This window comes from Ahaetulla prasina, chromosome 7 (assembly GCF_028640845.1).
Source record: "Ahaetulla prasina isolate Xishuangbanna chromosome 7, ASM2864084v1, whole genome shotgun sequence".
Classification (NCBI taxonomy): domain Eukaryota; kingdom Metazoa; phylum Chordata; class Lepidosauria; order Squamata; family Colubridae; genus Ahaetulla; species Ahaetulla prasina.
Genome location: NC_080545.1, coordinates 86,754,632 through 86,781,856, shown reverse-complemented (window position 1 = coordinate 86,781,856; position 27,225 = coordinate 86,754,632). Strand labels below are relative to the sequence as shown.

The 27,225-nt window shown below is 42.6% G+C and overlaps 1 protein-coding gene across 1 annotated transcript; it reads right to left on the bottom strand.

Moving 5' to 3' along the window:
- Positions 1 to 7,695: 7,695 nt before the first annotated feature.
- On the bottom strand, positions 7,696 to 24,031 carry STRAP (serine/threonine kinase receptor associated protein). The gene is made up of 10 exons (XM_058190925.1): positions 23,763 to 24,031; positions 21,756 to 21,891; positions 21,510 to 21,591; positions 21,249 to 21,321; positions 19,361 to 19,457; positions 15,827 to 15,964; positions 13,935 to 14,071; positions 11,286 to 11,435; positions 10,094 to 10,159; positions 7,696 to 8,755 (listed from the first exon to the last, which is right to left on the bottom strand). Exons 1-10 carry the CDS (start codon positions 23,872 to 23,874, stop codon positions 8,694 to 8,696), a joined length of 1,053 nt encoding a protein of 350 aa, XP_058046908.1. The 5' UTR covers positions 23,875 to 24,031; the 3' UTR covers positions 7,696 to 8,693.
- Between the last annotated feature and the right edge of the window lie 3,194 nt (positions 24,032 to 27,225).

The following is a 27,225-nucleotide window of genomic DNA, read 5'->3' as shown; positions in this document are numbered from 1 at the left end:
TAATAACTTTTTGAGTACAGCTCTTACTAGTTTAATATGTTCTTCCATTGTTTCTGTATAGATAAGTATGTCGTCAAGGTAGACAAGAACTCCTTTGAACAAATGCTGATGGAGTATTTCATTTATTAGTTGCATAAAAACTGCGGGCGCCCCCTGCAGTCCAAATGGCAGTACTCGAAACTGGAAACATCCTAGTGGACAGTTGAAAGCGGTTTTCCATTCATCCCCCTCTTTTATACGAACTCTGTAGTAGGCTTCTCGCAGGTCCAGTTTGGTGAAGAATTTTCCCTTCGCTAAATGTGCTAACATGTCTTTCATGAGTGGCATGGGGTATATGTTTTCGACGCACACTGCGTTTAGGTTCCTATAGTCAACTATAAGACGAAAGGAGCCATCTTTCTTTTCTCGGAACATCACTGGCGCCGCCACGCGAGGCCTAGCCGGTTGGATAAAGCCCCGTTCTAGGTTTTTGTCTATGAATTTACGTAGTTCTCCCAATTCCTTTTGGGTCATGGGATAAGCTTTTGGCTTTGGAAGCTTTACCCCCGGAAGGATGTCTATGGCACAGTCAATAGGCCTATGGGGAGGAAATCGTCTGATGCTTTCTCACTAAAGACTTCTCGCAAGTCCCAGTATTCCTTGGGTATTCTCTCTTCCCCGTCTATCCGTTCAATCATTGCCCCTAACTTATCCTGGTGCAAGGTCACGGTAGGTCCCTTCTTGGGTTTCCCCTTTTCCCCTTTTAAGGTTTTGGAACGGAAACGTAGGACTCCCGTTCTCCAGTTAATATGGGGGTTCCATTTCCGCAACCATGACAAGCCTAACAACAGGGGTTGGTCCATTCCTGGGGCTACTATGAAGTTCAGAATTTCGGTGGTCTCCTATTATCATTTCTATGGGTTCCGTTACGAAATGGGCGGGCCCTCCCCCTGCCACAGAGCCATCTAACTGGGCAAACGCTATGGGCCTACTTAAGGTTCTCAACCTTAGTTCCATTTTTTCTACTAGTTCGGGACTGACCATACATCTAGTGCATCCAGAATCGAGTAGTGCTAGCAGTTCCCCCTTATTACCCGAAGAGGGTACATGTAGATTAACTGGAATGTCCAAGGGGCCCCGTGCCCAACTCACCAGAAGGTCTTCATCGGACTCTGACGTGGTTTTGCTGTCGTCAGTATCAGCCGACACTTCGCCATCCTCCTTGATGGGCGTGCCCTTCTTGGCAACGCCCTCCCCACGTTTTTGCTGGTTTACGCGCCTTAGCTGCTGGCTTCACTGGTTCCTTTTCACCACCAGAGGTCGCGCTTGGTATCAACTTAACCCTGCAGTCGGCTGCTCGGTGGCCTTCTTTTCCACATCTGTAGCACGGAGACGAACGGGGGCTTCCTCCCTCCCATCTAGGGCGTCCCTATAAGTTCCTTCTGGAAACGGCCAAGGGATGGCCCTCCAATGCGCTGTCTTCTGCCGCGGTCCTTCACTAACTCGATTTCCATCTCTGCTGCCAGGGTGTACCAGCCATACAGCGTAGTTGGAGAGGCTCGTGCTCGACACAGTTCATAGAGATCTCCATTCAGACCATCTTTGAAAATGTCTACAAGGGTCACCTCCGACCACCCTCTCATCAAGGGAACTAAATCACTGAACTCCTGGTTATAATCAGCCACCGGCCTCCTCCCTTGCCTGATGGTTTTCATCCGACCTTTGGCCTTTTGCTCTGCCAGGGGGTCCTCAAACCTCCTCCTCGGTGCAGTCATAAAATGCTCGTAGTTTTGCAGTAAGGGGGAGTGGTTTGTATGTAACGACACATACCACGCAGCTGCTCTTCCGGTCAAATTATGGGTCACAGCTCTCACTTGTGCTGCCTGTGACCAATAATCTTCCCCCCAGTCTATCATGTGGTCATTCACTTTCGCCAGGAACAGTCCCAACTCCTTCGCATTTCCATCAAATTTCTCTGATATGGGGGGAATTTTGGCTTTTCCTTCCCCTCGGCCTTGCTTGGTCAGCAGGTGGCGCCCGCCCTCATCCAATTCAGCTTCCTCTGGGAGAGTTTCCAGCCCTGGCTCTTCAGAAATCTCACCACCCTGGAAATCACCTTAGCTGGCCCCTTTGTATTCTCTTCCTCCTCTTCTCCTCCCACCTGGAGGACCGAATAGGGATTCATACCTTTGGCGAGCTGCTTGCCTCACTTTCACTTCACGGAACAGGCGTAAGGCTTCCTCCAACTGGAGCTTGTCCCTTATCTCTTGTTCTGTTTCCGAAAGTTTTCTTTTCCTTTTTCTTTTCCTTTTAGTTACTCCAGAGGAAGCTTTTGGTGCTTGGTTTCCACCTTCCTCTTCCAGTTTTAGTTGCTCTGCCCACCGAGCTCTGCAATCTTCCAGCTCAGGGTTAAAAGTGTCAGCAGAAATTCCTCCGGACGCCTCCCCAGCTCAGCCGGCAGCAGGCCTTCCATCACATTTGGGTTTCTCCCCGGTATTGCGATTGCAATCCTGGTTGGTAGACATGATGTGAGTTCCAGCTTAATGTCAGGCTACCTCCGACGGTAAATAGGAAAGAATTCACCTTGACTCCATTTGGAATGAAAACAAGTACTTTTACTTTTACAGTCTTGATAGCAGCCAAGCAAAGCTGGAACTGAGACAAAATATGGCAAACATATCATATCCCCCCAATTGTCCCTCCTCCTCCAGGAGGTCAGGCTGGTCTGGTCCAATGCCAACTCCTTCACGGCCCCTCGTGGTAATCTTCTTCCACAGGTCTCTGGATGTCAGTCAACTCAGGAATGCAGTGTCGGTTAGAAAAGCGCGCGCTGATAACACTCAATCATTAATCATCCCTCCTCCCTGTTATGTCAGCCGACACTCTTAATAAGCTCCTTTCCCTTACCCCGGACGGTGGTATGATACATCTCATGATCTTAAGAGTTTATAATACAGAAATAAACATTTTACATTCTATCTACTGATATAATCATTTAAAAGTAAATGACGAGTGGAGTGGAGGCTGACACTCCTCCCAACACAATTCCTCAGTCCTATCACCAACCTTGGTCCAATTATGCAAATTGCCAAGGGCCTTTCTTGGCAAAAGTTCAGAAGACACCGATACAAAATAAATGCAAGAAGACGAAGCTATCAACGTTGTTTTCCGGCAAAGAACCCAAACACCATTGCTGGTCTTTTAAGCCTTATGGGAGGGGCCAATCATCTCTTGGCCCTACTCCTGAGTTGTCCTTTTTGCTTGAGCTGCTCTTGCCTTCTGGCAGCTCTTCTCATGCGTGCATTAGGAACGGGCTCCTCCTGTTCCTCTGCCTCACTACTGTCAGTCTCTGGAGGCTCTGGAATCCGCATCTCACTCCCCGATGGCCCTGGCCCCACCTCTGCCTCTGATGCAGAGCCCTCATCCAGGACTTCCCCAGCCTCCAGGACTGGCCCACGCTCTTCCTCAGCCTCATTGCTGTCTGACTCCAGCTCTGCAGGCTGCTGGCGGACCACAACAGGCTGCTGTTCTTGAGGTCAAAAGGTTTTCTTCTTGCAGTAAATACTATTGCTTCAGAAAGTCCTCCTTCAAGTTTCATAATGAAAAAGTTCTAACCTTCACTAGAGGTGTCACTGAGTTCCACCCAATGAAAAATGGTATTTGCTTGGAATCCATCTACATCCTAGCTTTTCAGGTACCTCTTGGCTTAAATGTGGAGCAGATAATGGGGTGAAGGAAGCCACAAGGGGAGCTGCATATTTTGGAAGGTGCAACTGATTACAGGATGTCTTGAGTTTACAGGATCGTCCCTCATCTTTCTTTGCAAAACAGTTTGAATTGCAAGCAAGGATTAATAACACTCCATAACAGTGGTGAAATCTGAATGAATGAATATGAATGAATGAATATTTTAATTTGTATACCGCCCTTCTCCCGAAGGACTCAGGGCGGTGAACAGGCAGATAAAATACAGATATACACAATAATTAAAACAACCCTTAAAAACTGATTTAAATTTGCCCAAATATTAAAATAACATACACCCCGATAAAATTACAAAAATTTAAAAACCGGTTTAGTACCGGTTTGCTGGCTGCGCATGCGCGCTGCAAGCGCACATGTACATTGCGCACCGTGCATCAAAATGTGAGGTGCCCACGCGCAGTGCACGCCAAAAGGAGGCATGGGTTAAGTAGAACAGCGTGCTCGGGGGAAGGGTGATGTGTTATCTTTTTTTTTTTTACTTTTAAAAGCGTTTTTTAAAACCTATTCGGCCAAATAGGTTGTAAAAAAATGCTTTTAAAAGTTAAAAAAAGGCTCTGACAATCGCACGGCTCAGCTGTGATCGCCAGGGCCTTTTTTTTACCTTTTAAAGGCATTTTTTAAAAGAAGCGGCAAACAGGTGATTGGGCAGGCATGGGCAGGGATTTTGCTACCGGTTCTCCGAACCACCTACCGCTATTGCTACCGGATCAGCCAATCCAGTCTGAACCAGGAGCATTTCACCCCTGCTCCATAACCCTCTATCAGCTAAGAACAAAAGGCCGGCCATCGTGGAATAGAGTAGGTTAGTGACTCTGCACGTGTATGTACAGAAACCAATGGTGCCAATAAACCTGACATTTCTTTTATTGCTTCCAAGATGAAGCTCCAAAACCATTGCTGCATTAACCATCTACAAACACTTTTTCATAATGAAAATACAAGGTATTTCAGAATGTGGTAAATTTGAAGGCTATGCATGTGTCAAGAGTTATGGCCACAATTGGGACTACTTTCTGTTGCTAAGCAAGACAGTTATTGAGTCATGCCCGATTTTACTTTACTTGCCAGGTATGTTTTATAGAATAGAATTTTATTGGCCAAGTGTGATTGGACACACAAGGAATTTGTCTTGGTGCATATGCTCTCAGTGTACATAAAAGAAAAGATACGTTCATCAAGGTACAACATTTACAACTGTTTACAATTTACAATTGTTAAGCGAATCACTGCAGTCGTTAAGTGAATCGTGCAATTGTTATGCCAATCGGGCTTCTCCCACTGACTTCGCTTGTTGGAAGCCAGCTGGGAAGGTCACACATGGCAATCACATGACCCTGGGACTCTGCAACTGTAGTAAGTGCGCGTTGTTTGCCAAGCGCTCAAATTTTTATCACAAGACAGTGGGGATGCTGAATTAAGAGTAGGAACCGGTTATAAGTCTCTTTTTTTTCAGTGCCGTTGTAACTTTGGATGGTTGCTAAATGAATAACTGTAAGTGGAGGTCTACCTGTAATCTACAAGACCTACCCTTGAACATTTCAATAGGAAGCACACACAGAATGGAAAATCCTTTTCTTATAGGAACATGAGCATCCTGTGTTTTTCTACCACATAGCTAATGGCATCAGGTTATCGTATCCATGTGCTTGCATACAGATGGAGAGTTCAAGCAAAAATGTCTGCCAGAAATGAATGCAAAAAAAGATGGAGCACCAAGATACAGGGGGGAAAAAATTACTGTATTTATAAGCAACCAAGAGAGTTGGTTCTCTAGAATCAGCCAATTCATTCAAATTTTGTTTTGAGCGGAGGGAAAATTAACCCTCTCAGACCTTCCCACTAGAAAAAGACCATCTGCAAAAAAAAAAAAAAAAAAAGCCAGTATCGAAGGCTAGGCTACAATTATTCTTCCTGTATTATTTGATTTTGTAATCTGTATTCAAAATGCAGTAATGTTATTATTTCTCCTAAAAGCCATATTCCTAAATGTATGGTCCTATATAACTGTAGATTATGGGGATACCTTTTCATCTTTTTCACATTCTTTTCCACTAAAGGTGGAGAGTATGCTTTTTAATTGATCCATCCTAATAACTGCATTAATAACTGCATTGCTTCAAACGCTCTACCATCATCCCAGTGCCGAAGAAGCCCATCATCAAGGAACTGAATGACTACAGACCAGTTGCTCTAACATCTGTAGTCATGAAAACCTTTGAAAGGCTAGTGCTTTCCTACCTGAAAACCATCACGAATCCGCTCTTAGACCCCTTGCAATTTGCATACCGAGCAAATAGATCAACAGATGATGCTGTTAATATGGCTCTGCACTACATCCTACATCTTGAGTCTCCAAAGACCTATGCAAGGGTCCTTTTTGTAGACTTTAGTTCAGCATTCAATACCATCATTCCAGACATTCTTCTAACTAAGCTAAACCAGCTACAGGTACCGGAACAGACTTGTAAGTGGATCACAAGCTTCCTAACAAACAGGAAGCAGCAGGTGAAGCTAAGCAAGATCACATCAAATACCTGTACAATTAGCACAGGGGCGCCCCAAGGCTGTGTGCTCTCCCCACTTCTCTTCTCTCTGTATACCAATGACTGCATCTCCAATGATCCATTTGTTAAGCTACTGAAGTTCGCAGATGACACAACAGTGATTGGTCTCATTCGAGACAATGGCGAATCCGCATATAGACGAGAGGTCGAACGACTAGCCTTGTGGTGCAACCAAAACAATCTGGAACTGAACACACTCAAAACTGTAGAAATGGTGGTAGACTTTAGGAAAAACCCTTCCATACTTCCACCTCTCACAATACTTGACAACACAGTATCAACAGTAGAAACCTTCAAATTTCTGGGTTCTATCATATCGCAAGATCTCAAATGGACAGCTAACATCAAAAACATCATTAAAAAAGGACAACAAAGAATGTTCTTTCTGCGCCAACTCAGTAAGCTCAAACTGCCCAAGGAGCTGCTGATCCAATTCTACAGAGGAATTATTGAGTCTGTCATTTGCACCTCTATAACTGTCTGGTTCGGTTCTGCAACCCAACAAGAAAAACACAGACTTCAGAGGATAATTAGAACTGCAGAAAAAATAATTGCTACCAACTTGCCTTCCATTGAGGACCTGTATACTGCACGAATCAAGAAGAGGGCCGTGAAAATATTTGCAGATCCCTCGCATCCTGGACATAAACTGTTTCAACTCCTACCCTCAAAACGACGCTATAGAGCACTGCACACCAGAACAACTAGACACAAGAACAGTTTTTTCCCGAAGGCCATCACTCTGCTAAACAAATAATTCCATCAACACTGTCAGACTATTTACTGAATCTGCACTACTATTAATCGTTTCATAGTTCCCATCACCAATCTCTTTCCACTTATGACTGTATGACTATATGACTATAACTTGTTGCTGGAAATCCTTATGATTTATATTGATATATTGATCATCAATTGTGTTGTAAATGTTGTACCTTGATGAACGTATCTTTTCTTTTATGTACACTGAGAGCATATGCACCAAGACAAATTCCTTGTGTGTCCAATCACACTTGGCCAATAAAATTCTATTCTATTCTATTCTATTCTAAAATATTTCAGGTATTTTACTACCTCCATAGAATCAGTGTGTCACAGAGTTCATCTTAATTCTCGGCTCCCCTTGCACTGGCCGAACGCTCCGTTAGAATCTTTTTCAACAGATTTGCCAGATTTGCTGAACTGCATCGTTCAGATCATAGATATGAGTGTAAGACAATTTACTGCAACTCAACGGATACCTAAAGAGGAAGAGGATGGGAAAGGCTATTCTAAAATAATGGGCTTGTATTCCTTTTGATGCTGGATGTAATATGTTCTGAACACACGCTGCCATTTCTAAACATCAATGCCCGATCTTATATTTAGTCTCCAGTTAATGCAGATGACTCTTTAAACCACCATTTTATTCCTATGCAGCATATGAATTATTTGATGTATACATAGAGTTTGTTTTTGAAAAAAAAAACCACACACATTAAAAATCATATAGAAACAACTGCTTCCATTTAAAAGAAGGCCAGGAGAAATACAATGGCTAAGTAGGTATGTTTTGACATAGTGTAAATTCAGATAGCATATGAACAATTTCGACCAGAGACAATTAATATAGGGATGCTCCTTCCCGTTACCTTTTTAGAGATAAATTTTGAATTATGAAGTTTTTACTGGAGAAGAATATACAAGCTTCAAGCAGCAGGGCATTCAGCCACCTATCGTGCAAAACACACCCCGAAATCTTACTTCCCTCCCTCCCTTTTTTAAAAAAAATACAAAGCCCCAGGCTATTCAGTACTGTTCAGGAACAGATGAATGAACCTGGTACGCTTTATAACATTTTCTAGGAGTGCGATCGTAGGAGCATTTTATTTAGATGATTTGGAAACAGAAGCAGTGTACAATAAAAGTGGGAGGGCAAAAACCCCCTAAACCACAAATATTTTATTTAACCAAATGACCCCCCCCCCGCCTTTTGTCCCCCTTCCCCACTTTCAGAGAACATACTCTAACCAAGATACCGTTACATTTCTCCTCAATAATAAAACACTACAATGACTTAATCTTAACCCTGGAGAAAAAAAAACAGTATCTCGGCGCCTGGTAATGTTCAGACTTTAACAAAAGGCAATGATGCTTAAAAGACAGCCAAACCGTTAACTTTTTTTTTGTCTCTATTCATCTTTCTTGACAACCTGTTCCTATGCCTTCCCATCAACTACTGCCTCTCTATTTGCCTTCGATTCACTTTGCACCCCGCCCCTCCCCCACCCCGGGAGAGGCTGTTGCATAATGACTGTTGTTTTTTGTTTGTTTTTTCCATTTTTTTTCTTTTTTGGGATCGAATCTCAACGAGTTCGTGTGTGTCGTCCTTAACGGCCGTGACGCTCAAGCCTTAACTTCAGGAGGTGTGCTATAGATGGAATCTGTGTTTTCAGAGCCAAGGTCTTCTGTCAAGTTGAGCATGAGGGAAGAAGAAGAAGAAAAATCCTCGGTTAACTTTTAGCAGAGGTTAATTTAAAAATATATGTATTGCCATGCCTGTATTTCACCAATACTCAGTATCTATTCCAGTCTACAGATCCTTGGGTTTGCACCTGGAAGAAGTGTCTGGTCACAGTTGGCCTTTTAAACTAGTAAGGTAAAAGTAAAGGCTCCCCTCACACATATGTGCTAGTCGTTCCTGACTCTAGGGGGCAATGCTCATCTCCGTTTCAAAGCCAAAGAGCCAGCGCTGTCCGAGGACGCCTCCGTGGTCATGTGGCCAGCATGACTAAACGGCAAAGGCGCACAGAACGCTGTTAACTTCCCACCAAAGGTGGTCCCTATTTTTCTACTTGCATTTGTATGTGCTTTCGAACTGCTAGGTTGGCAGAAGCTGAGACAAGTAATGGGAGCTCACCCCGTTAGTGGCACTAGGGATTCAAACTGCTTAACTGCCGACCTTTCGATCGACAAGCTCAGGGTCTTAGCCACTGAGCTACCACATCCCTAACTTAACTTTAACTTTAAGCCTGTAGGCTAGTGTGAATCTCCCTCTTGTGATCTTCCAAGCAACAACACCCTGCTCAAGCCCAAGAACAAGAAACATTATCTTCCAGATGATTCCTCACATTGTGAGATTTTTCCCAAAAAAAGACCAGTTAAAATATTGGTGCTACAAGTAGTCGACTTATGACCACAATGAGCCACAAAATTTCTGTCGTTAAGTGAGACAGCTAAATGAATTTTGCCCCATTTTACCACCTTTCTGGCCTCAGTTAAGTGAATCACTGCAGCTGGTAAGTTAGTAATCCGGTCGTTAAGTGAATCTGGCTTTCCCCCTTGCTTGTCGGAAGGCCGCAAAAGGGGATCACGTGATCTTGGAACACACTAGCGGTCATAAAATAGAAACCAGTTGCCAAGCATCTGAATTTTGATCACATGATCATGGGGATGCTGGAAAGGCTGTAACCGTGAATAACGGTCGTAAGTCACTTTCAGTGCCGTTGTAACTTTAAACGGTCACTAAATGAACTGTTGTAAGCAGAGGACTATCTCTATTAAAATATTTTAATGGAAACGAGATAGAAAATAATCATAGTTTCATAGTGTATCCTCAGTTTTCACAGGCTGGACTTTTAATTGCCAGGAGAATTCTGGGAGTATGAGTCCACCCATCTTAAAAGTTGCCAAGTTTGACAAACACTGTTTCCTGTGGTTCATATTGGATCTCCTATATCTCTTCAGTTCCTACTTGCTACCTTATCCTACACACCAAAGGTTAGATTCTACCATTCGATCATTACCTAATTCTTCTTCTGCAGTTCCCGGAAGGTTGACTTTAGCCTTAGCCAGCTCTCCACCTTCTTCTTCTGGAGAAAGAGAATTAGAAAGCATAAAGCCATAATTTTACGCCATTCAACTTGTCACTTTCATAAACATTTGCATAACAGGCAGCATTCCGCCGGGCACTAAACATGTTCCAGGGCTGTTTCATATGATTTTCCTCCAGATAAGGCTGCCTGGTTTAAGCTGGGGACGATCTATCTACTCTCTTACATAGAGTGTGAACCAACTACAATTTACTAGCCTTAGAAAAGCAAAAGTGTTTACTTTCAGGGGGCCATGGCAGTTAGATCTACCCCCTTTTGAATAGCCTTTAGTCCAGGGGTCTTCAACCTTGACAACTTTAAGACTTGTGGACTTCAACTCCCAGAATTCCTCAGCTAGCATTGCTGGCTGAGGAATTCTGGGAGTTGAAGTCCACAAGTCTTAAAGTTGCCAAGGTTGGAGACCTGCTTTAGTCTACCCCATCCCTGATGCTCGAAGAAAAACTTATTCTGTTCTCAAAGGATGATTTTAGGTTGTTTCTTTCACACAGAGCATCACTAACCCCAATGGGGCCAGATGAAAACAGTCCAATACAGGATTGGCATTTGAATGGCAAGTTTCAATTAAAACACACTGCCCGATCTTTTCCTGATATACAATCCGATCAGGTGTCGATGAGTTACTAAGCAGCGAAGCCAAAATCCTTGACTTATGGCAACATTTGGGACCAGAATTTCAGTTGCCAAGGGAGGCAGTTGGTTAAGTGTGCCGTGCCCAATTTTATAACCTTTTTACCACGGTCGTTAAGTGAACCGCATGGCCATTCAGCGAATCTGGCTTCCCTCGTTGTTTCTGCTTATCAAAAGCCAACTGGGAAGGTTGCAGCTGGCAACCAGGTGCCCCTTGCAGCTGGATGCTGCAGCTGTGATAAATATGTTACCAGTGGCCTAGGACCCAAATTTTTGATCATATGACTGTTCAGAGCAATGCCAACATTGCGTTACTTTTTTTTCACAACCAAACTTCAAATGAAGTTTGAAATGAATGGTCGTTAAGTCACAAAACTGCCTCCACTTCGGTAGAATTCTGTAGTAATTACCTCGTAAATCAGAGAACAAACAAGTTAGCTAGAACGCTTGGGTCCCAATAGAAAAAAACTCTTCTTACCAGGAATTACACATTTCCAGAGACCATATGTTTTCCCTACTGTCGTCTGCCACAGCCTCAGCGTTCCGTCCTCTGAGCCGCTTGCATACAACTCTCCATCTGGGCTAAATCTGACACAGTGAATCGGCCCAAAGTGCCCCTTGTAGGATTCTGCAAAGAAATTGTAACACGACAGTAAGGCTACTGTCGACAGGATTCAGCTCAAGCTTTTCAGGAAACGAGAGGGAGGGAGGGACGGAGAGAGGGAGGGAGAGAGAGAGAGAGAGAGAGAGTGCTGTGCCCTGCGATGGGGCTTCAAGCGGAAAAAAATCTGCCTTCTCTTGTGGAGCAACGTTAAGGAGGCCTCAAACTTTAGAAAAGTATCGCTTGTAGGATGTAACGGAAGGGCCCTCTGATGGCCTGGATGTGAACTTGCCACCAGGAAAGAGATGAGATTTGGGAGTACTGCAGCAACCAGAGGCAGATAAGACTTTTATTATTTTTAAAAGTGAAGACAAAAACCACATCAGCTCACACTCAACATTATTTCTATCCCTGTTCAGGGATGCAGAGGGTTCACTGCAAGGATGAGAAACTCAAAATTCAATATCAATGTCTCCCTGATCTAAATAGCCAGTATAGTATAGCGCAGGGGTGTCAAACTCAAGGCCCGATGGGTGCTTAGATCTGGCCCGCGGGGCTGCCCTGGAAACAGCGAAGGACCAGCCTGAACTGCCTCTGCCAGCAAAAACGGAGCTCGGGAGGGCAGAGCTCGGGAACGCCTGAGCTAAGTTTTTGCTGGCAGAGGATTTTAGGAGGCCATCGCAGCCGAAAACGGAGCTTGCAAGGGCTGTGGGCGGCTTTCTGAGCTCCATTTTCGCTGGCAGATGGTTTCAGGAAGCTGTCGCAGCCGAAAACTGAGCTCGGGAACCCGTTTTCGCTGGCAGAGCGTTTGGATCCCCACAGGCGCCCCCCGACATGAGTGGCATCGAACTGGCCATGCCCACCCCGGCCCACCGAGGTCAGACACAACCCTGATGCAGCCCTCAATGAAACCGAGTTTGATACTCCTGATGTAGTGGGTTAAGTGTGGGACTAGAAGCAGGAAGGCCCAGACTGAAGTTCCCCCTCAGCCACCAAAGCTTCCTCTTGAGGAAATATGGGCTAATCCCAGGGTCTCCAACCTTGGTCCCTTGAAGACTTGTGGACTTCAACTCCCAGAGTTCTTCAGCCAGCTTTGCTGGCTGAGGGACTCTGGGAGTTGAATCCACAAGTCGTCAAGGGACCAAGTTTGGAGATCCCTGGGCTAGTCATTCTGACTCAGCCCAACCTATTTTACAGGGTTTCCTGCTGTAGGGAGAAACAGGAGGATGGAGCAGCATATATGCCACCCAGAGCTCCTATATACAAAGAATGGGATGTGACTCTAATGAATGAATTATCCATTACCTCTATGCCCAGATGGGTCACAGAAACACAGGGTCAAGGATTAATAATTAAAGAGTGATAAATATTCTCTGCCATGGAAGCAGTACAGGGAAATTTGCGATATTCCCAGCAAAACTACCAAGAGAACATTGGCAAAAGCCGTAGGAAGTAAAAAAAATAAAAAACAACTTTCTGTATTAGAGCTACTAGGTTTCTGTTTTATTGGCTGAAGGATTATTAGTATGGATCCAGTCCAGTCAAAATGAACCAATTATACCTATACTTGTGACCGTTGAACTTTTCCACGATCAAGATCCAGCTTTACCAATAGCTTTCAAATACTGAATACATTTCAGCTTTTTAAGGCGCCATTTTCTATCTGTTTTGGTTCAGTCTATCTATTAATATCCCTTCTCCTGCAATCTTGCCCAAACTTTTAATACCTAATGGCAGGAGTTCTAAAATTTTCTTATCTTTCCTGCCACAGGAAAAAATATTTCTGCCCTCGATTTTTGGAAAAAAAATGGTGTGAGGTGGGTTGTTGTTTTTTTTCTCCCAAAATGGCGGCGCCATGTTTGGCTCCAGCTGCTTCAGCTCTCAAAAGTGTTGGGCTTTTGAAGATGAATGAGCCATCCAGATGAGTGACTTTTTTTTTTAAAGAATTGAGTTATCGGCTAGCTATAAGAAAAAGGAATTAGGAGTCTTACTCTTGTCTATTTTTTATCTTCTATATCTCACCCATAGAAAGACATGAGCACACAGTATTCTGCTAATTATAATTGGGACTATATGCAAGCATATATATCAGTCTGCAATATGAGCGATGCAAAAGTGACTTAAACACGATGAGATATAAACACATGCAGTTGGAGAAACATCATCATCTGTTTAAAGCAGGAGTGTCCAAACTTGTCAACTTTAAGACTTGTGGACTTCAACTCCCAGAATTCCTCAGCCAGCAAAACTGGCTGAGGAATTCTGGGAGTTGAAGTCCACAAGTCTTGAAGTTGACAAGTTTAGACACCTTTGGTTTAAAGCCACAATTCAAGGTCCAGTGTAATGAAATAGGAGTACAGTACCAACTTGATAATTATGAGATAGGATTGTTATCACTGCTAATTCCCCCCAAAACTTTCAAGTTTAAACTTCTACAATTAGCAGTTAAACTGGTTGTGGTTTTTTTTTAACAGCCACGAAATTCATCCAAACATGCCCTGAAATTCATTTAAATATACCACGTACCTAATTCTTCACCAGTATTATAATCATATTTATAAAGTTTAAAATCTTCACCACCAGCAACTAGACATTCTTTCTCCGGATGAAGAGACGCAGAATTGATTGTTGCAGGTGCCTCAAACGATTTAATCTGTTCCAGACTATGGAGAGAAAACAAAACGACGATTGTTTTTTTAAAAAGAAATTCCTATACTGAACAAAACACTAAAAACATGTCAAAGAAGAAAACACTATCAGGAGGGTTTCTTATTTAAATGAAATTCACTTATTCGAAAGCTGAGTGCTTGTTAGCAAAAAGAGAGCCCATTTTTAGAGGACTGTGATTTTATTTTTGTAATATATTTTGCACAATAAAAATAAGGCATGTTTGAAAGGAAGGAAACTTCTGTAGTCAAAAAGCAAACATGAACCACTTATAAAAACATTTGAGATTGTAGTTATCATTTGCAATCAGATGCAGGGATTTTCCCTTATATACAGATAGATACACACACATACACATTCACACACACCAACAGAGCAACAAAATGCCAGGGGCGGCAGTAATAAAATAGTTTCTTTTGCACTGTAACCTAGACAGTGGAGGTTGAGTGCTATTATTACATAGACCAGGAAACAACTACAACTTTTTTTTAAGCAAAGAAAAAAAAATGCTCTGAAGGTCATTTAAATATAATCCCACACCTAGTTCTTCATTGGTATAATCCTATTTATAAATTTTAAAATCTTCCCCACTAGCAACTAGACATTCTTTCTCTTTTTTGACAAAAACAAGTAGGTTTGAATGCATGTACTAATGTAAGTATAGAAATTTTATTTAAGACTGATGGCATGACAGGCACACCGTCTCTACAAGCTATTCTACGCTTGAGCAGTTTGTCTGTGTGGCCTGATGAATAAAACACACATGTTAAAAACAAACATACGTAATATTACTCTTTCTTCATCTAATATTACAATATAGATTAATGGAATATGCTATAAGGGTGAGGGGGTTGAGGGAAAGTAGGAAGGAAAATTTAAAAGAGATTTTTACGCAAGCCTTTGCTCAGATAAAGGGTGTGGAGCCAGAAGACTTTGAGATTAATATTGAAAGAATTTATCGTGTTAATTCTTGGTGGGCAAGACAAAACAGATTACCGAGGGATGTGGTTATTTATTTTACAACTAAAAAGGTTAGGTATGAAATCTTGCAAGCCTTTTATAAAAATAAATTTCAAATATTGGGACAAGATATAAAAATGATGAAGGAAATTCCTCCTAAAATGTTAAGAAAGAGAAGAGAATTTGCTTTTTTAGTGGATGAGTTTAAGAAACATCAGATATATTTTAGATGGGAAGTTCCAATGGGTTTGTCAGTGAATTTTAGAGGTAAAAAGTATTTTCTTAGTACAGTTATGAAAGCAAGACACTTCTATATTAATGTTTTAAAGAGTGGGAGGAGGGAGGAGGGTGGGGGAAAGGGGGGAAAAATGATACATGGATTGGTTATTAATGTACAGTAATGATTGAAGATATGAAATTAAAATTTGAAATGATATTGGGGCTGCCCAACTGCCATTTCAGAAAGAAAGGGAGAGAGGAGTAGAAGGAGGGAAGAAAGTAGGTAGGAAAGAGTTGAGAAGGAGGAGGAGGAGTGGAATAAGAAGGTTAGAAAGGGTGGAAGAAGGGAGGAGTGGAGAAGGAGGAGAGGAAGTAGTAAAGTGAAGGAGATGAAGGAGGGGAAAGTAGTAGAGGGTAGAGAGGGAGGTTGTGAAGAAAGGAAGTGGCAGTCGGGCAGGCCCAAATCAGCAATAAATAAAAATTAATGATAAATGATGGATAACAGTTTGTACATAAATATGATGTTGGGAAATGGAAATAAAAAAAATTATAAAAAAAACAAACAAACATACGTTTCTGCACTGTGAAAGGCAATGGTCCGGCCATAGGTGATGACTATTATCTCCCCTTCGCGCACGTATTCCATGCTGCTCACGGACATGGCAACGTTGATCGCCTTCACTTCTGTCAGGGTATTTCTGTCCCAGAGCCTGAAGTGGAGAGACGAGTAAAAGGTATTTAATTCATAATTATAATCCGGTAAATCAAAATGCCAAACGCTCCTGGATAAAATGCTCTTAACTACCATGATAATCTTTCAACTGACTTACAGTATAGTTCAGGCATATCAAGTTTGTTTTTTTAATTGTCACTGCTGTTACACAAAAAGAAAAACATTTTACATTTATTCCGATTATGCATTCACCCACTTTGAGTGTGAATGAATGCAGAACCCACTGAACGTGGAAAATAAGAGGGAGAAAATGAGTCGTATTTAATCTAAGAAATCCTACATACTGGAAGTAATTCTAACATCTGATTGATAATGGAAGAGCAACAAACTCTTAAAAGGAAACTTAAATGGTAAATCACTTTAATATTTAATGGGTCATCAACAAAACTACCTGACAACATCACAGTTAGTCATCAACTTACAACCATTCGTATAGTGTCCATTTGAAGTTACCAGAGCACTGAGCAAAGTGATTCACAACCAGTCCTCACACTTATGACCATCACACCATCACCAGAGACACATAACCAAAATTCAGGCACTGGCAACCAGCATGGACTTATGACCACTGCAGAATCCTGGGGTCATGTGATCTCTATCTGTGACCTTCCCAACCAATTTCCGACAAGCCAAGTCAATTGGGGAAGTTGGATTCACTTAACAACTGTGTGATTCACTTAACAATGGCAGTGATCTGCTTAACAACCAAGGTTTAAAAAGTTGTAAAATTGGCACGACTCACTTAAACAACAGAAATTCTGGTTCCAATTGTGGGTGTAAGTTGAGAACTTCCTGTATGACCTGCCCAGAGTTACCTTGTAGGGGAAATGCTGGCACAGAAATTTAACAAAGAAATAAAACGATCAACAGTACCCTGTTTCCCCCCAAAATAAGACATCCCAATAATAAGCCCAATCGGGCTTTTGAGCGCATGGCAATAAGGCCAAGCGCTTATTTCAGGGTTCAAAAAAATATAAGACAGGATCTTATTTTCGGGAAAACATGGTACTTTTCCAGCAGTCTTAACCAGAAGTCTTAACCCAGTGTTTCTCAACCTTGGCAAATTAAGGATGTGGGGACTTCAACTCCCAGAATTCCCCAGCCAAATATTCTGGGAGTTGAAGTCCACACATTTTTCAAGTATCCAAGGTTGAGAAATACCGTTTTAACCAATATCCCAAGTTCAGACTTAAACACAATTCAAACTATATAATATGATTTTATGGGTCGTTTGGATAGATGGAATACCTGTTAAACCAGGGGTCCCCAAACTTGGCAACTTTAAGACTTGTGGACTTCAACTTCCAGAATTCTCCATCCAGCTATGCTACTCTGGGAGTTGAAGTCCACAAGTCTTAAAGCTGCCAAGTTTGAAGACCTCTGTGTTAAACTAACATCATTTCCACAATTACGGAATTGAAATAATTTATGCCATATGAAACTGTTAAGATCACTCATATAAGTTACACGAATCATGCAACTTTACTCCTATCATCTAATTTATCTCCAACGGTATGGTTCTGGGGAGTGAAATCTGAGCTACAGTTTCATCGATTGCATTGTTAGCTGGACAGAAATCTGTAAAAATCAAGGTTTTACCATATGCCAGTATGTTCCATGGTCATCTCAGTTACAACCCAGCTCAATTTTAACAGAGTGTACAATGGAAATGAATTTTTAGAAGTATTTTGTTTGAAATCAATTTCCAATATGGGAAACAATACTGACAACTATTAGTATAATAAAAACACATCCAAAAAGTTTCTTACTATCAATTCGAAAATATGTTTTCCATTTACTGGATACCCTAAGGAATATTTAAGATTGACTGTCAAGCTGAAAATTAAATAGAGAATTGTGCATGTGATACATACAAACCATTTGTTTAAGATCCCCCATGTTGGTAAGATCAGTAGGGTTTAAGCATATGAACGTACTCTTCAATTGTAGACCATATTTCTGTAATTTTTGATGTATTTGTACTAAACGTGTGATCACTTATGAAAACTCTGCTTATAAGCATGGCTGGCTGGGAATTCCGGGAGTTGAAATCCACACATCTTAAAAGGCCCTGAGATTGAGAAGCACTGCAATAAATCAGGGACTGCTCATCTCCCAACCGGTAAAAACACAACATGGTAAGACTTGCTTCTTAAAATGAGATAGATGAATGCAATTTGGGAGCAAACTAAGAAAGGAAAATGAAAAAAGCTGAGGTCAGCTGTTCTAAAGAAAACAAATTCCAGCTTGAACATGCGCAAGCACTCTGCTTCTTAAAATTAAATACTGCACACCACTCTTCTTGATTCCTCAACAGTCTTTTGCACTTGGCTCTAACTGAGGGATACCGGAATCCAGGTAAAAATCAAATTGAACCTGAATCACGGTATAGGTAGCCCTCGCTTAAAGACCAGTTGCTTAGCAACCATTTGAAGTTACAATGCATCTCCCCAGAGCTACTTAAGACCCATTTCTGGAGTTCCAGAATGGGCCTGCCCCCCCACCCCCGGTCAATCATCTTTTGGACGCTTGGTAACCGGCTCACATTTACAGCTATTTGCGACATCTTTGTGGTCACATGATCATGACTTTTGGAGGTTTTTTGCCAGTGCTTACTTCTGGTGTTTCCAATTACAATGTATGGCTGTGAAAGCTGGACCATAAGAAAGGCTGAGCGCCAAAGAATTCAGGCCTTTGAACTCTGGTGCTGGAGAAGACTCCTGCGAGTCCCTTGGACTGCAAGGTGATCCAACCGGTCAGTCCTAGAGGAGATCAACCCTGACTGCTCTGTAGAAGGCCAGATCCTGAACAGGAAACTCAAATACTTTGGCCACCTAATGAGAAGGAAGGACTCACTGGAGAAGAGCCTAATGCTGAAGAAGATTGAGGTCAAAAGAAGAAGGGGACGACAGAGAACAAGGTGGCTGGATGGAGTCACTGAAGCAGTAGGCGTGAGCTTAAATGGATTCTGGGGGATGGCAGAGGACAGGAAGGCCTGGAGGAACATTGTCCATTGGGTTGCTATGGGTCAGACACGACTTCACAACTAACAACAACTTCTGGTTTCCAGAAAAGAACGGTCATTGAATAAAATGGATTCATTGAACAACCGCTGCAACCAAGGTCATAAAATCAGACAGACACAATTGCATAAAATGGACCACCACAACGTATGACATAATTCCAAACTCAATTACAATTTTAAGTCCAGAACTGCCTACAGTGAAAGACATTGACTCGCATGATAAAGCCCAATGTGTGGAAAGCCAAGCATGTATGCTCAAATTCAAAACATAGTTTTATAGTGAAGATGATAACCGGACCACCCATTTCTTATATAGCACTAAGGGAAGAAGCACTGAGTATTTCTTACCTGACTGTTTTATCATCTGCTGAAAGGATCTGTGTATCATCACTGCTCCACAGAGCCTTTTTAATACCAGACGTGTGACCACTGACCACCTCAGGTTCTGAAAAGTAGAGGAAATATTTTGTATTTAAAATGAAAACCTCTTTTCTTACATTTCAGTAAGGTCGTATTTCCCACTACATTTGTGGTTAACCAATAAAAATAAAAGAAGTAATTATTGTATATTAGAGCGTACAATGCAGGTTCGGATATTTCGGGATATTCCCATGCATGCAAGTGAAAGATTCAAGAAAAATAGATGAAGAATATATCATGTTTTCTCCTTGCTCCCAAAAGAGGTAACTTCATGGGGCTAAATTCCTTTGTCAGCTTTGGGCTTAAAAAAAGTCCTCTTTAGATGACTATATTCATTTACCCTTCTTACTTCAGGAAGTGATAAGCCAGTTCTGCCATTTTCATTTCTTCCCTTGCCTATTCATAACATAACATAATAACAGAGTTGGAAGGAGTTCTTCTAGTCCAACCTCCTGCCCAGGAAACCCTACACCATTTCAGACAAATGGTTATCCAACATTTTCTTAAAAACTTCCAGTGTTGGAGAATTCACAGCTTCTGCAGGCAAGTTGTTCCACTTATTAATTGTTCTGTCAGGAAATTTCTCCTTAGTTCTAAGTTGCTTCTCTCCTTGATTAGTTTCCACCCATTGTTTCTTGTTCTACCCTCAGGTGCTTTGGAGAATAGCTTGACTCCCTCTTCTTTGTGGCAGCCCGAGATATTGGAACATTGCTATCATGTCTCCCCTAGTCCTTCTTTTCATTAAACTAGACATACCGAGTTCCTGCAACCGTTCTTCATATGTTTTAGCCTCTAGTCCCCTAATCATCTTTGTTGTTCTTCTCTGCACTCTTTCTAGAGTCTTAACATCTTTTTTACATCGTGGCGACCAAAACTGAATGCAATATTCCACGTGTGGCCTTACCAAGGCCTTATAAAGTGGTCAAGTGATCTTGATTCTATTCCTCTGTTTATGCAGCCCAGAACTGTGTTGGCTTTTTTGGCAGCTGCTGCACACTACTGGCTCATAACTAAATGGTTGTCCACTAGGATTCCAAGATCCCTCTCACAGTTATTACTATTGAGCAGTTACTACTATTCCATTGACTCCTGTCCTAAAATCCCACCAAATTTATTTACAACATTAACTAAATTAGTTGTTCAAAGGTGTGTGTAGTGTGTGTGTGTGTTTGCACTCAAGTTCAGGATCACATTCTGTCCTTTCTCAAAGATAATTTTTCAAGAAGAAACTGGACTTCCTTGTTTTTCTTCAAAGACATTTCGCTTCTCATCCAATAAAGTTCTTCAGCTCTGACTGGATGGACAGACAGCTGGTCATTTGCATCCTTTTAGAGTCCTTGAGGCCACTTGGAGGTTTATCTGTGTCCTCAGGGTCACCTGAACAGTGCAAATTTGTGTGGAGCCTTCTTGGAACTGCTGAAAGGACTATAGACTGGAGAAACTTCTTGGATGAGAAGCTAAACGTCTTCAAGAAAAATGTCCAGTTGCCTCTTGAAAACACACCTTTGGGACAACCATGACCTGGATGACTGAGAATCTCCATAGACATTCTGTCCTTTCCTGTATTTTGTTTGCTGATTTGAAGATTTTGCACGCATTTTTGTCTGAATCTGTGGTTTTTCTTAATCACAGTTTTCTTATTTGTTTGTTTATTTGACACCCCAACTCTCAGATATTCTGGCCAGTTACAAATAAAAAAAAATATTAAAATCAGGTGGAAAAAGTCAGCTTGCTGGGCCTTCAAATTAGCACAGAAATATTTGCAACTTCTCGTATTCATTTTATTGATTCATAGGAATAAAAAAAAAACCCTCACCTGCCTCTGGCTTGTTTAAATCATAGATACGTAACAATTTATCTTGTCCACCTGTCAACAAATAATTGCTGTCCTAGAAGAAAAAATTAGCATTGTTACTTATTAAGAAATTCGGTTATATGCCCAACCTTTTAAAATCTTATAACTTAAAAAAAAATCAGTAAAATTAGTGATATGCTGACTATCTTCAGAAAAGCAAAGGCAAATTCTTGAAAATCAAGATGGACAAAAAGACATTTGTATTTTTTTTCTTCTTTTTACCTGAGTGAAGTCCACTGATTTGACAATATGCTTGTGAGCCAACGTGAGTAGTTCATCTCCTGAAATACCATCCCACAGTTTGCTGAAACAAAAAAAAAGACTCAGCTAATGACATGGTATTTTCATGTTCCAGATACAGACTTCCTTTGGCCAAAATTGTTAGCTATTGTTTGACTTAATGATTTGAAACCTGATAAAAGCTTAAAGTTGCTGCAAGTATTTTCATATCCAACAACTCTCACTTACGCAGTAAAATCTGCAGCGGCTGTAGCTGCTTTAGTGGCATCGTTATTCAACGTGGCTCCCCAGACTGCTCCCTTGTGACCAAGAAATGTTCCAATCCAGTCCCCTGTGTCACCCTGTCGAAACATCGGTTTGCCATCTAGGAGTGGGGAGAAACATAAGACACTCTCAAGTACATAGCATCTAATGGTTCACAGGTATTTATAAATTCAGAAAGAGGCTACAGAGTATCCAGGCAGTCCTTGACTAACAACCCCAGTTGGGGCCAGAATTTCTGTTAGTAAGCAAGGCGATTGAATGAGTTGCACCTGATTTTATGACCTTTTTTTGCCACGCTTGCTGGGTGAATCCCTGCAGTTGTTAAGCGAATCGTGTGGTCATTAAACAAATCTGGCTTCCCCTACTGACTTTGCTTATTGGAAGCTGTCTGGGAAGGTTGCAATGGTGATCCGGGAACACTGAAACCGTCACAAGTATTTTTCCCAGTTGCCAAGCACCAGAATTGTGACCATGTGACCATGAGGATGCGACGATGGTTGTACACGTGTGGACCAGTCGTAAGTCACTTTTTTCAGCGCCATTAACTAAATGAATGGTTGTAAGTCGAGGACTACCAGTGGTAGAAAGCCCCATGTAGATTAATACGGAATTCTAATGTTTAACAAAGTCTTACAAAAACTGCCTTGGGTCGTTTTTTCAGCTGTGATCCAAGAATTCAACATATGGCAGCTTGTCTACTTATTGCATAACCGCACAACCACTCTTCGCAAATAGACAAATAGAACAAATATATTTTAACTACGTGTCTTCCAGTTGATGTCAACTCTGAGCAACCACAGAGAAATAGTCTCTGGGACACTATATTCCCAGCTTGGTTCTTCATATCTTCCAACAGTGCACCTATTACTATTTTAATTGAATCTATCCATTTTGCTAACGTACATCCTATTTTTTGCTTCCTCTTTATCCTTCCTTACAGTATATAGACTTCTCACATTGTAAAGGTAAAGGTTCCCCTCGCACATACGTGCTAGTCGTTCCCAACTCTAGGGGGCGGTGCTCATCCCCGTTGCAAAGCCGAAGAGCCAGCGCTGTCCGAAGACGTCTCCGTGGTCATGTGACCGGCATGACCAACGCCAAAGGTGCACAGAGCGCTATTACCTTCCCACCAAAGGTGGTCCCTATTTTTTTTACTTGCATTTTTTATGTGCTTTCGAACTGCTAGGTTGGCAGAAGCTGGGACAAATAACAGGAGCTCACCCCATTTCACGGCAGCACTAGGGATTCGAACCACTGAACTTCCAACCTTTTTGATCGACAAGCTCAGCATCTTAGCCACGGAGCCACTGTGTCCCTTAGCCACCCCTCTTTAAGACACAGGTCATTCTTTTGAAGACAACGGAAGTCCATATTTTGGACAGAGAGGACCGCTGGTTTGCAAGAGGCCATCTAGGTCAAAATTGAACAGCCCACTCTCAACAAGAGGTGGGGGGGGGGATAAGTCATCATTTATCTCCAATCTACAACACAGTCCTTTCAACAGTTCCAAGGCTCCACACCAAGAAAATGTTGGATAACCATCTGACTGAGATGGTGTAGGGTTTCCTGCCTGGGCAGGGGGTTGGACTAGAAGGCCTCCAAGGTCCCTTCCAACTCTGATGTTATGTTATGTTATATGTTATCTTTTTTCCCTTCCTTGGAGAACGTTTTCCTTCTCATCCAAAGGAGCTTCTTCCGCTGGATGAGAAGGGAAACCTTTGCTAAGGACGTGGGGGGGGGGGGGGCGGGGGGAGGGAACCCAGGGAAGTCCAAAAGTTTCCTTTTGGGAAAAGCACTTTCGGGGTGTGGCCCCATGTGACCCAGGCGGAGAACTCCTGCCGATGCCCTAAAGCGGAGCCCCGATCCTCGAAGGGCAGCCCCGATCGGGGCTTGGAGGAGCCCCAGCGGGGGGTCGCGGGAGGGCTTGAGGGGCGGCGATCCCCGCGAAGGGAGACGCCCCTCCAGGCTCACCTTTGCAGGCGCTGATGAGGAAGTAGCCGTAGGGGGTGATGCCGCTGAAGGCCAGGTCCACCACGGGCCGCGTGTGGCCCGAGCACGTCAGCGGGGTCTGCTTCATCGCCATGGCGCCGGTCGGGAGAGAGGAAGCAACGGCTGGGGGAGGCCGGGAGGGTGAAGGGGAGGCAGCGGTCGCCCAGGGCCACGCGAGCGGCCTGGCCTCCTGGTGACGGGACGGAGGGGACCGGCGGCCGGAAATGGGAGGGGAGGGGGAGAGGAAAGAATAATCGTTGCCGGAAGCTCCCTCTCCGTGAGGGGCTCTTTCCCTCTCGGCTCTATGATCACTTCCGGATCGGGATGCCATTGGCGCAGGGCTTGCGACGTCGCAGGGGACGCTACCATAGAGACTCCGGGAAGGGTCGGGCCCGTCTCTTTTTCCCGCTCACGGCGCTTCCTTCTCAGGGGCTCCTTTTCCCCACTGGACCCGAGCCGCACGTGAGGGAAAGGATCGCCGTATATGCTTTCCAAATAGTGCCGTTCGAGCTGTCCGTTGGCAAGTTCTTCCTCTCTTCAAGGAGGGAAAGGAAGAAAACGCGATAGCAAAGAACGCGGCGCTTCTTTCGGGGCGGGGGGAGGAGGAGGGTTTTTAAAAAGGGACTGTCTCTTTAAGAGGAGGGCTCTTTCCGGCCCCGCCCCCGAGAGGCCAGGCTTGATCTCCCATTGGATACAAGTTTAGTTAGAAGGTTATTTAATTATTTATTTATTTATATACTGCCCAAGCGAATGTGTGTATGTATCAGGGTGAAATCCAGCAGGTTCTGACAGGTTATGGAGAACCAGTAGCGGAATTTTGAGAAGTTTGGAGAACCAGCAAATACGGGGTCTGGCTGGCCCCAGAGTGGGGTGGGAATGGAGATTTTGCAATATCCTTCCCCTGCCACGCCCACCAAGCCACACCCACAGAACCAGTAGTAAAGAAATTTGGATTTCACCGTGTGTGCGTGTGTACACACACACATGTATGGTATATGTATACATACATGTGTTGTGATCCGTCAGCAGCCTATGGAGCTGGCAACGGAGTCGGACAGTGATGAGGCTGAGGTGGGGCCAGGGCCATCGGGGAGTGAGGTACGGACTCCAGAGCCTCCAGAGACTGATAGTAGTGAGGCAAAGGAACAGGAAGAGCCTGTTCCTAATGCACGCATGAGAAGAGCTGCCAGAAGGCAAGAGTAGCTCAAGCAAAGAGGACGACTCGGGAGTAGGGCCAAGAGATGATTGGCCCTTCCCATAAGGCTTAAAAGACCAGCAATGGCATTTGAGCTTTGCAGGAAAACAACGTTGTAGCTGTGCCTTCTGCTTCGTCTTCTGCTTTGTCTACGTCTTTGTTTTTGTGGCTTCTGGACATTTGCCAGGAAGTGCCTTTGGGAGTTTGCCTAATTGGACCAAGGTTTGTGAGATAACTGAGGAATTTGTGTTGGGAGGCATTTGTTTTATTTTGAGTTGAAGGACGCTGAGAATGAAGTAATTCCCAGCTGTTCAAATAAAGTTTGTTTTTCCACGGACTAAGTTTATTACTACCTACTTGGACTTAGGTCACAACATGTGTGTATATATATGTATATATATGTATGTAGGTATGTATGTGTATATATGTATGTGTGTGTGTGTGTGTGTACATATACACACACACACACACATCAAGAAAAAGTAGTTTGGAGTTCACAGTATTGAGAAAATCTGACTGGCCCAAGGCCTTGCAACTGGCTTTGTAGCTAAAATGAGACTAGAATTCACAGTCTCCCAGTTTCTGCTTTAAGCAAGTTGCTCCCTGGAAGTATATCTGTGACAGGACCACCACCTTGTTAGGCAAATTATATTGGAGGATTTTCCTTTAATCCTATCGTGCCTATGTAAGGTTTGGTTGGGCAGAGAGAGTGACTGGTACAAAATTTGCTGCTTTCAAGTTGTTGTTTGGGTAGCTCCATATGCAGACCTGAACTGTTTATAATATTGTCTACACCAACTGGACCAGTAGGGTAAATAATACCGTAATCTGCAAGAAACCATTTTGCAGATTCAGGCTAATAATAGCAACAGCGACAATATAATACTTTACCAATAAAGGTGATATACTATAGGCAGTTATATTTACTAAGTAATAGAACATAGAATAATAGGCTACCAATTTGTCTTTATTTAAGAGGCTGCTGACCCTCAAAAGACTGGGCAACTTGTGCCTGAAAAGCAAGCAGAATAAAAACAAACATTACAGACCTCCAGAAAAGAAAAGAAAAATCAAACCAAATAACAAAAAATGATTTACAAGGGCTGAACAGCCACCCTGCCCCAAAACCTGGGATTACAACCGGGTTTGCAAAGACCTTGGGAATATCATCAGGGACGGAGTTTTATGTATCGATGAGCTGAGGTGTTTTTGAGCTGAGGTGGTGGTGTGGTTAGAGTGCAGTACTGCAGGCTACTTCAGTTGACTGCTAGCTGCAGTTTGGCAGTTCAAATCTCACTGGCTCAAGGTTGACTCAGCCTTCCGTCCTTCCAAGGTGGGTAAAATGAGGATCCAGATTGTTGGGGGCAATAGCATGACTCTGTAAACCGCTTAGGGCTGTAAAAGCACTATGAAGCAGTATATAAGTCTAAGTGCTATTGCTATCTCTGAAGGGATACTACTGCAAAGGACAAATGCCCTAAAAAAGAAGACACATTTCTTTGATCATTTAAATAACTCAAAAGTTATCAGGAAAGAGAGATTCTGTACACCTATTGGTCCACTGGATTTTGTAAATTATGCTATGCCTAGATTAAAGAAAATAGCTCATGTTAGAAACTCCAGGAAATATCCCACCTCATAGCTTTAACTGATTGTTTTCTAGTAAAATTGTTTTATATACATTTCATTTTCATATTATCTAGAAACAGTTAGTTGTAAAACTGAATTTATCTTGAAATGTATCGTTTATTGAGAGTTACTTGGTCCGTTTCAGAGTAGATTTTGAATTTATCTATTAGACATAAAAGAGTTCTAATTTCTATCCAAGCCAGGATGAACTAATGTAAACAAATTATTTTGAAATTCTGCATTATTTCTGCCACAGCATGTGATCAAACTCCCTGGAAAAGGTAGTTATTCTCAGAATGGCCAGCAGTAAAAGCTGCCAGAAGCCATATAAAATAGACACCATCAAAGCTGACACCAGCTAAAACATAAAATAATCAAAAGAAACCATACAAGATTAGAAAATGTGAAGAGAGCTAATCGATACAGTCCTGGAATCAGACATCAGACACCAGATGGAATAGGGTTAAACATGTCTACTGTCAACCCTGAAGCGAACCTGGCTGAGGCCATCTTTATAGCTTCAGGGTTGCCACAAGATAGGGAGGGAGGAAAATAGTTAGCTGTGGATTTGTAGTAAAAAAAAATTCCTGTGGGAATCAAGGACATTTCAAAGGTGGCTGG

Bases quoted from the DNA above. Each gene is read 5' to 3' on its own strand.
- STRAP (XM_058190925.1), bottom strand. From the start codon at position 23,874: ATGGCGATGAAGCAGACCCCGCTGACGTGCTCGGGCCACACGCGGCCC. The intron at 21,322-21,509 runs GTAAAAAGAAGA...TTTTTCTTCTAG, and splicing joins AATCAGTGGACTTCACTCAG to GACAGCAATTATTTGTTGAC. The intron at 15,965-19,360 runs GTAAGAAATACT...TCTCCACTTCAG, and splicing joins GCAGATGATAAAACAGTCAG to GCTCTGGGACAGAAATACCC.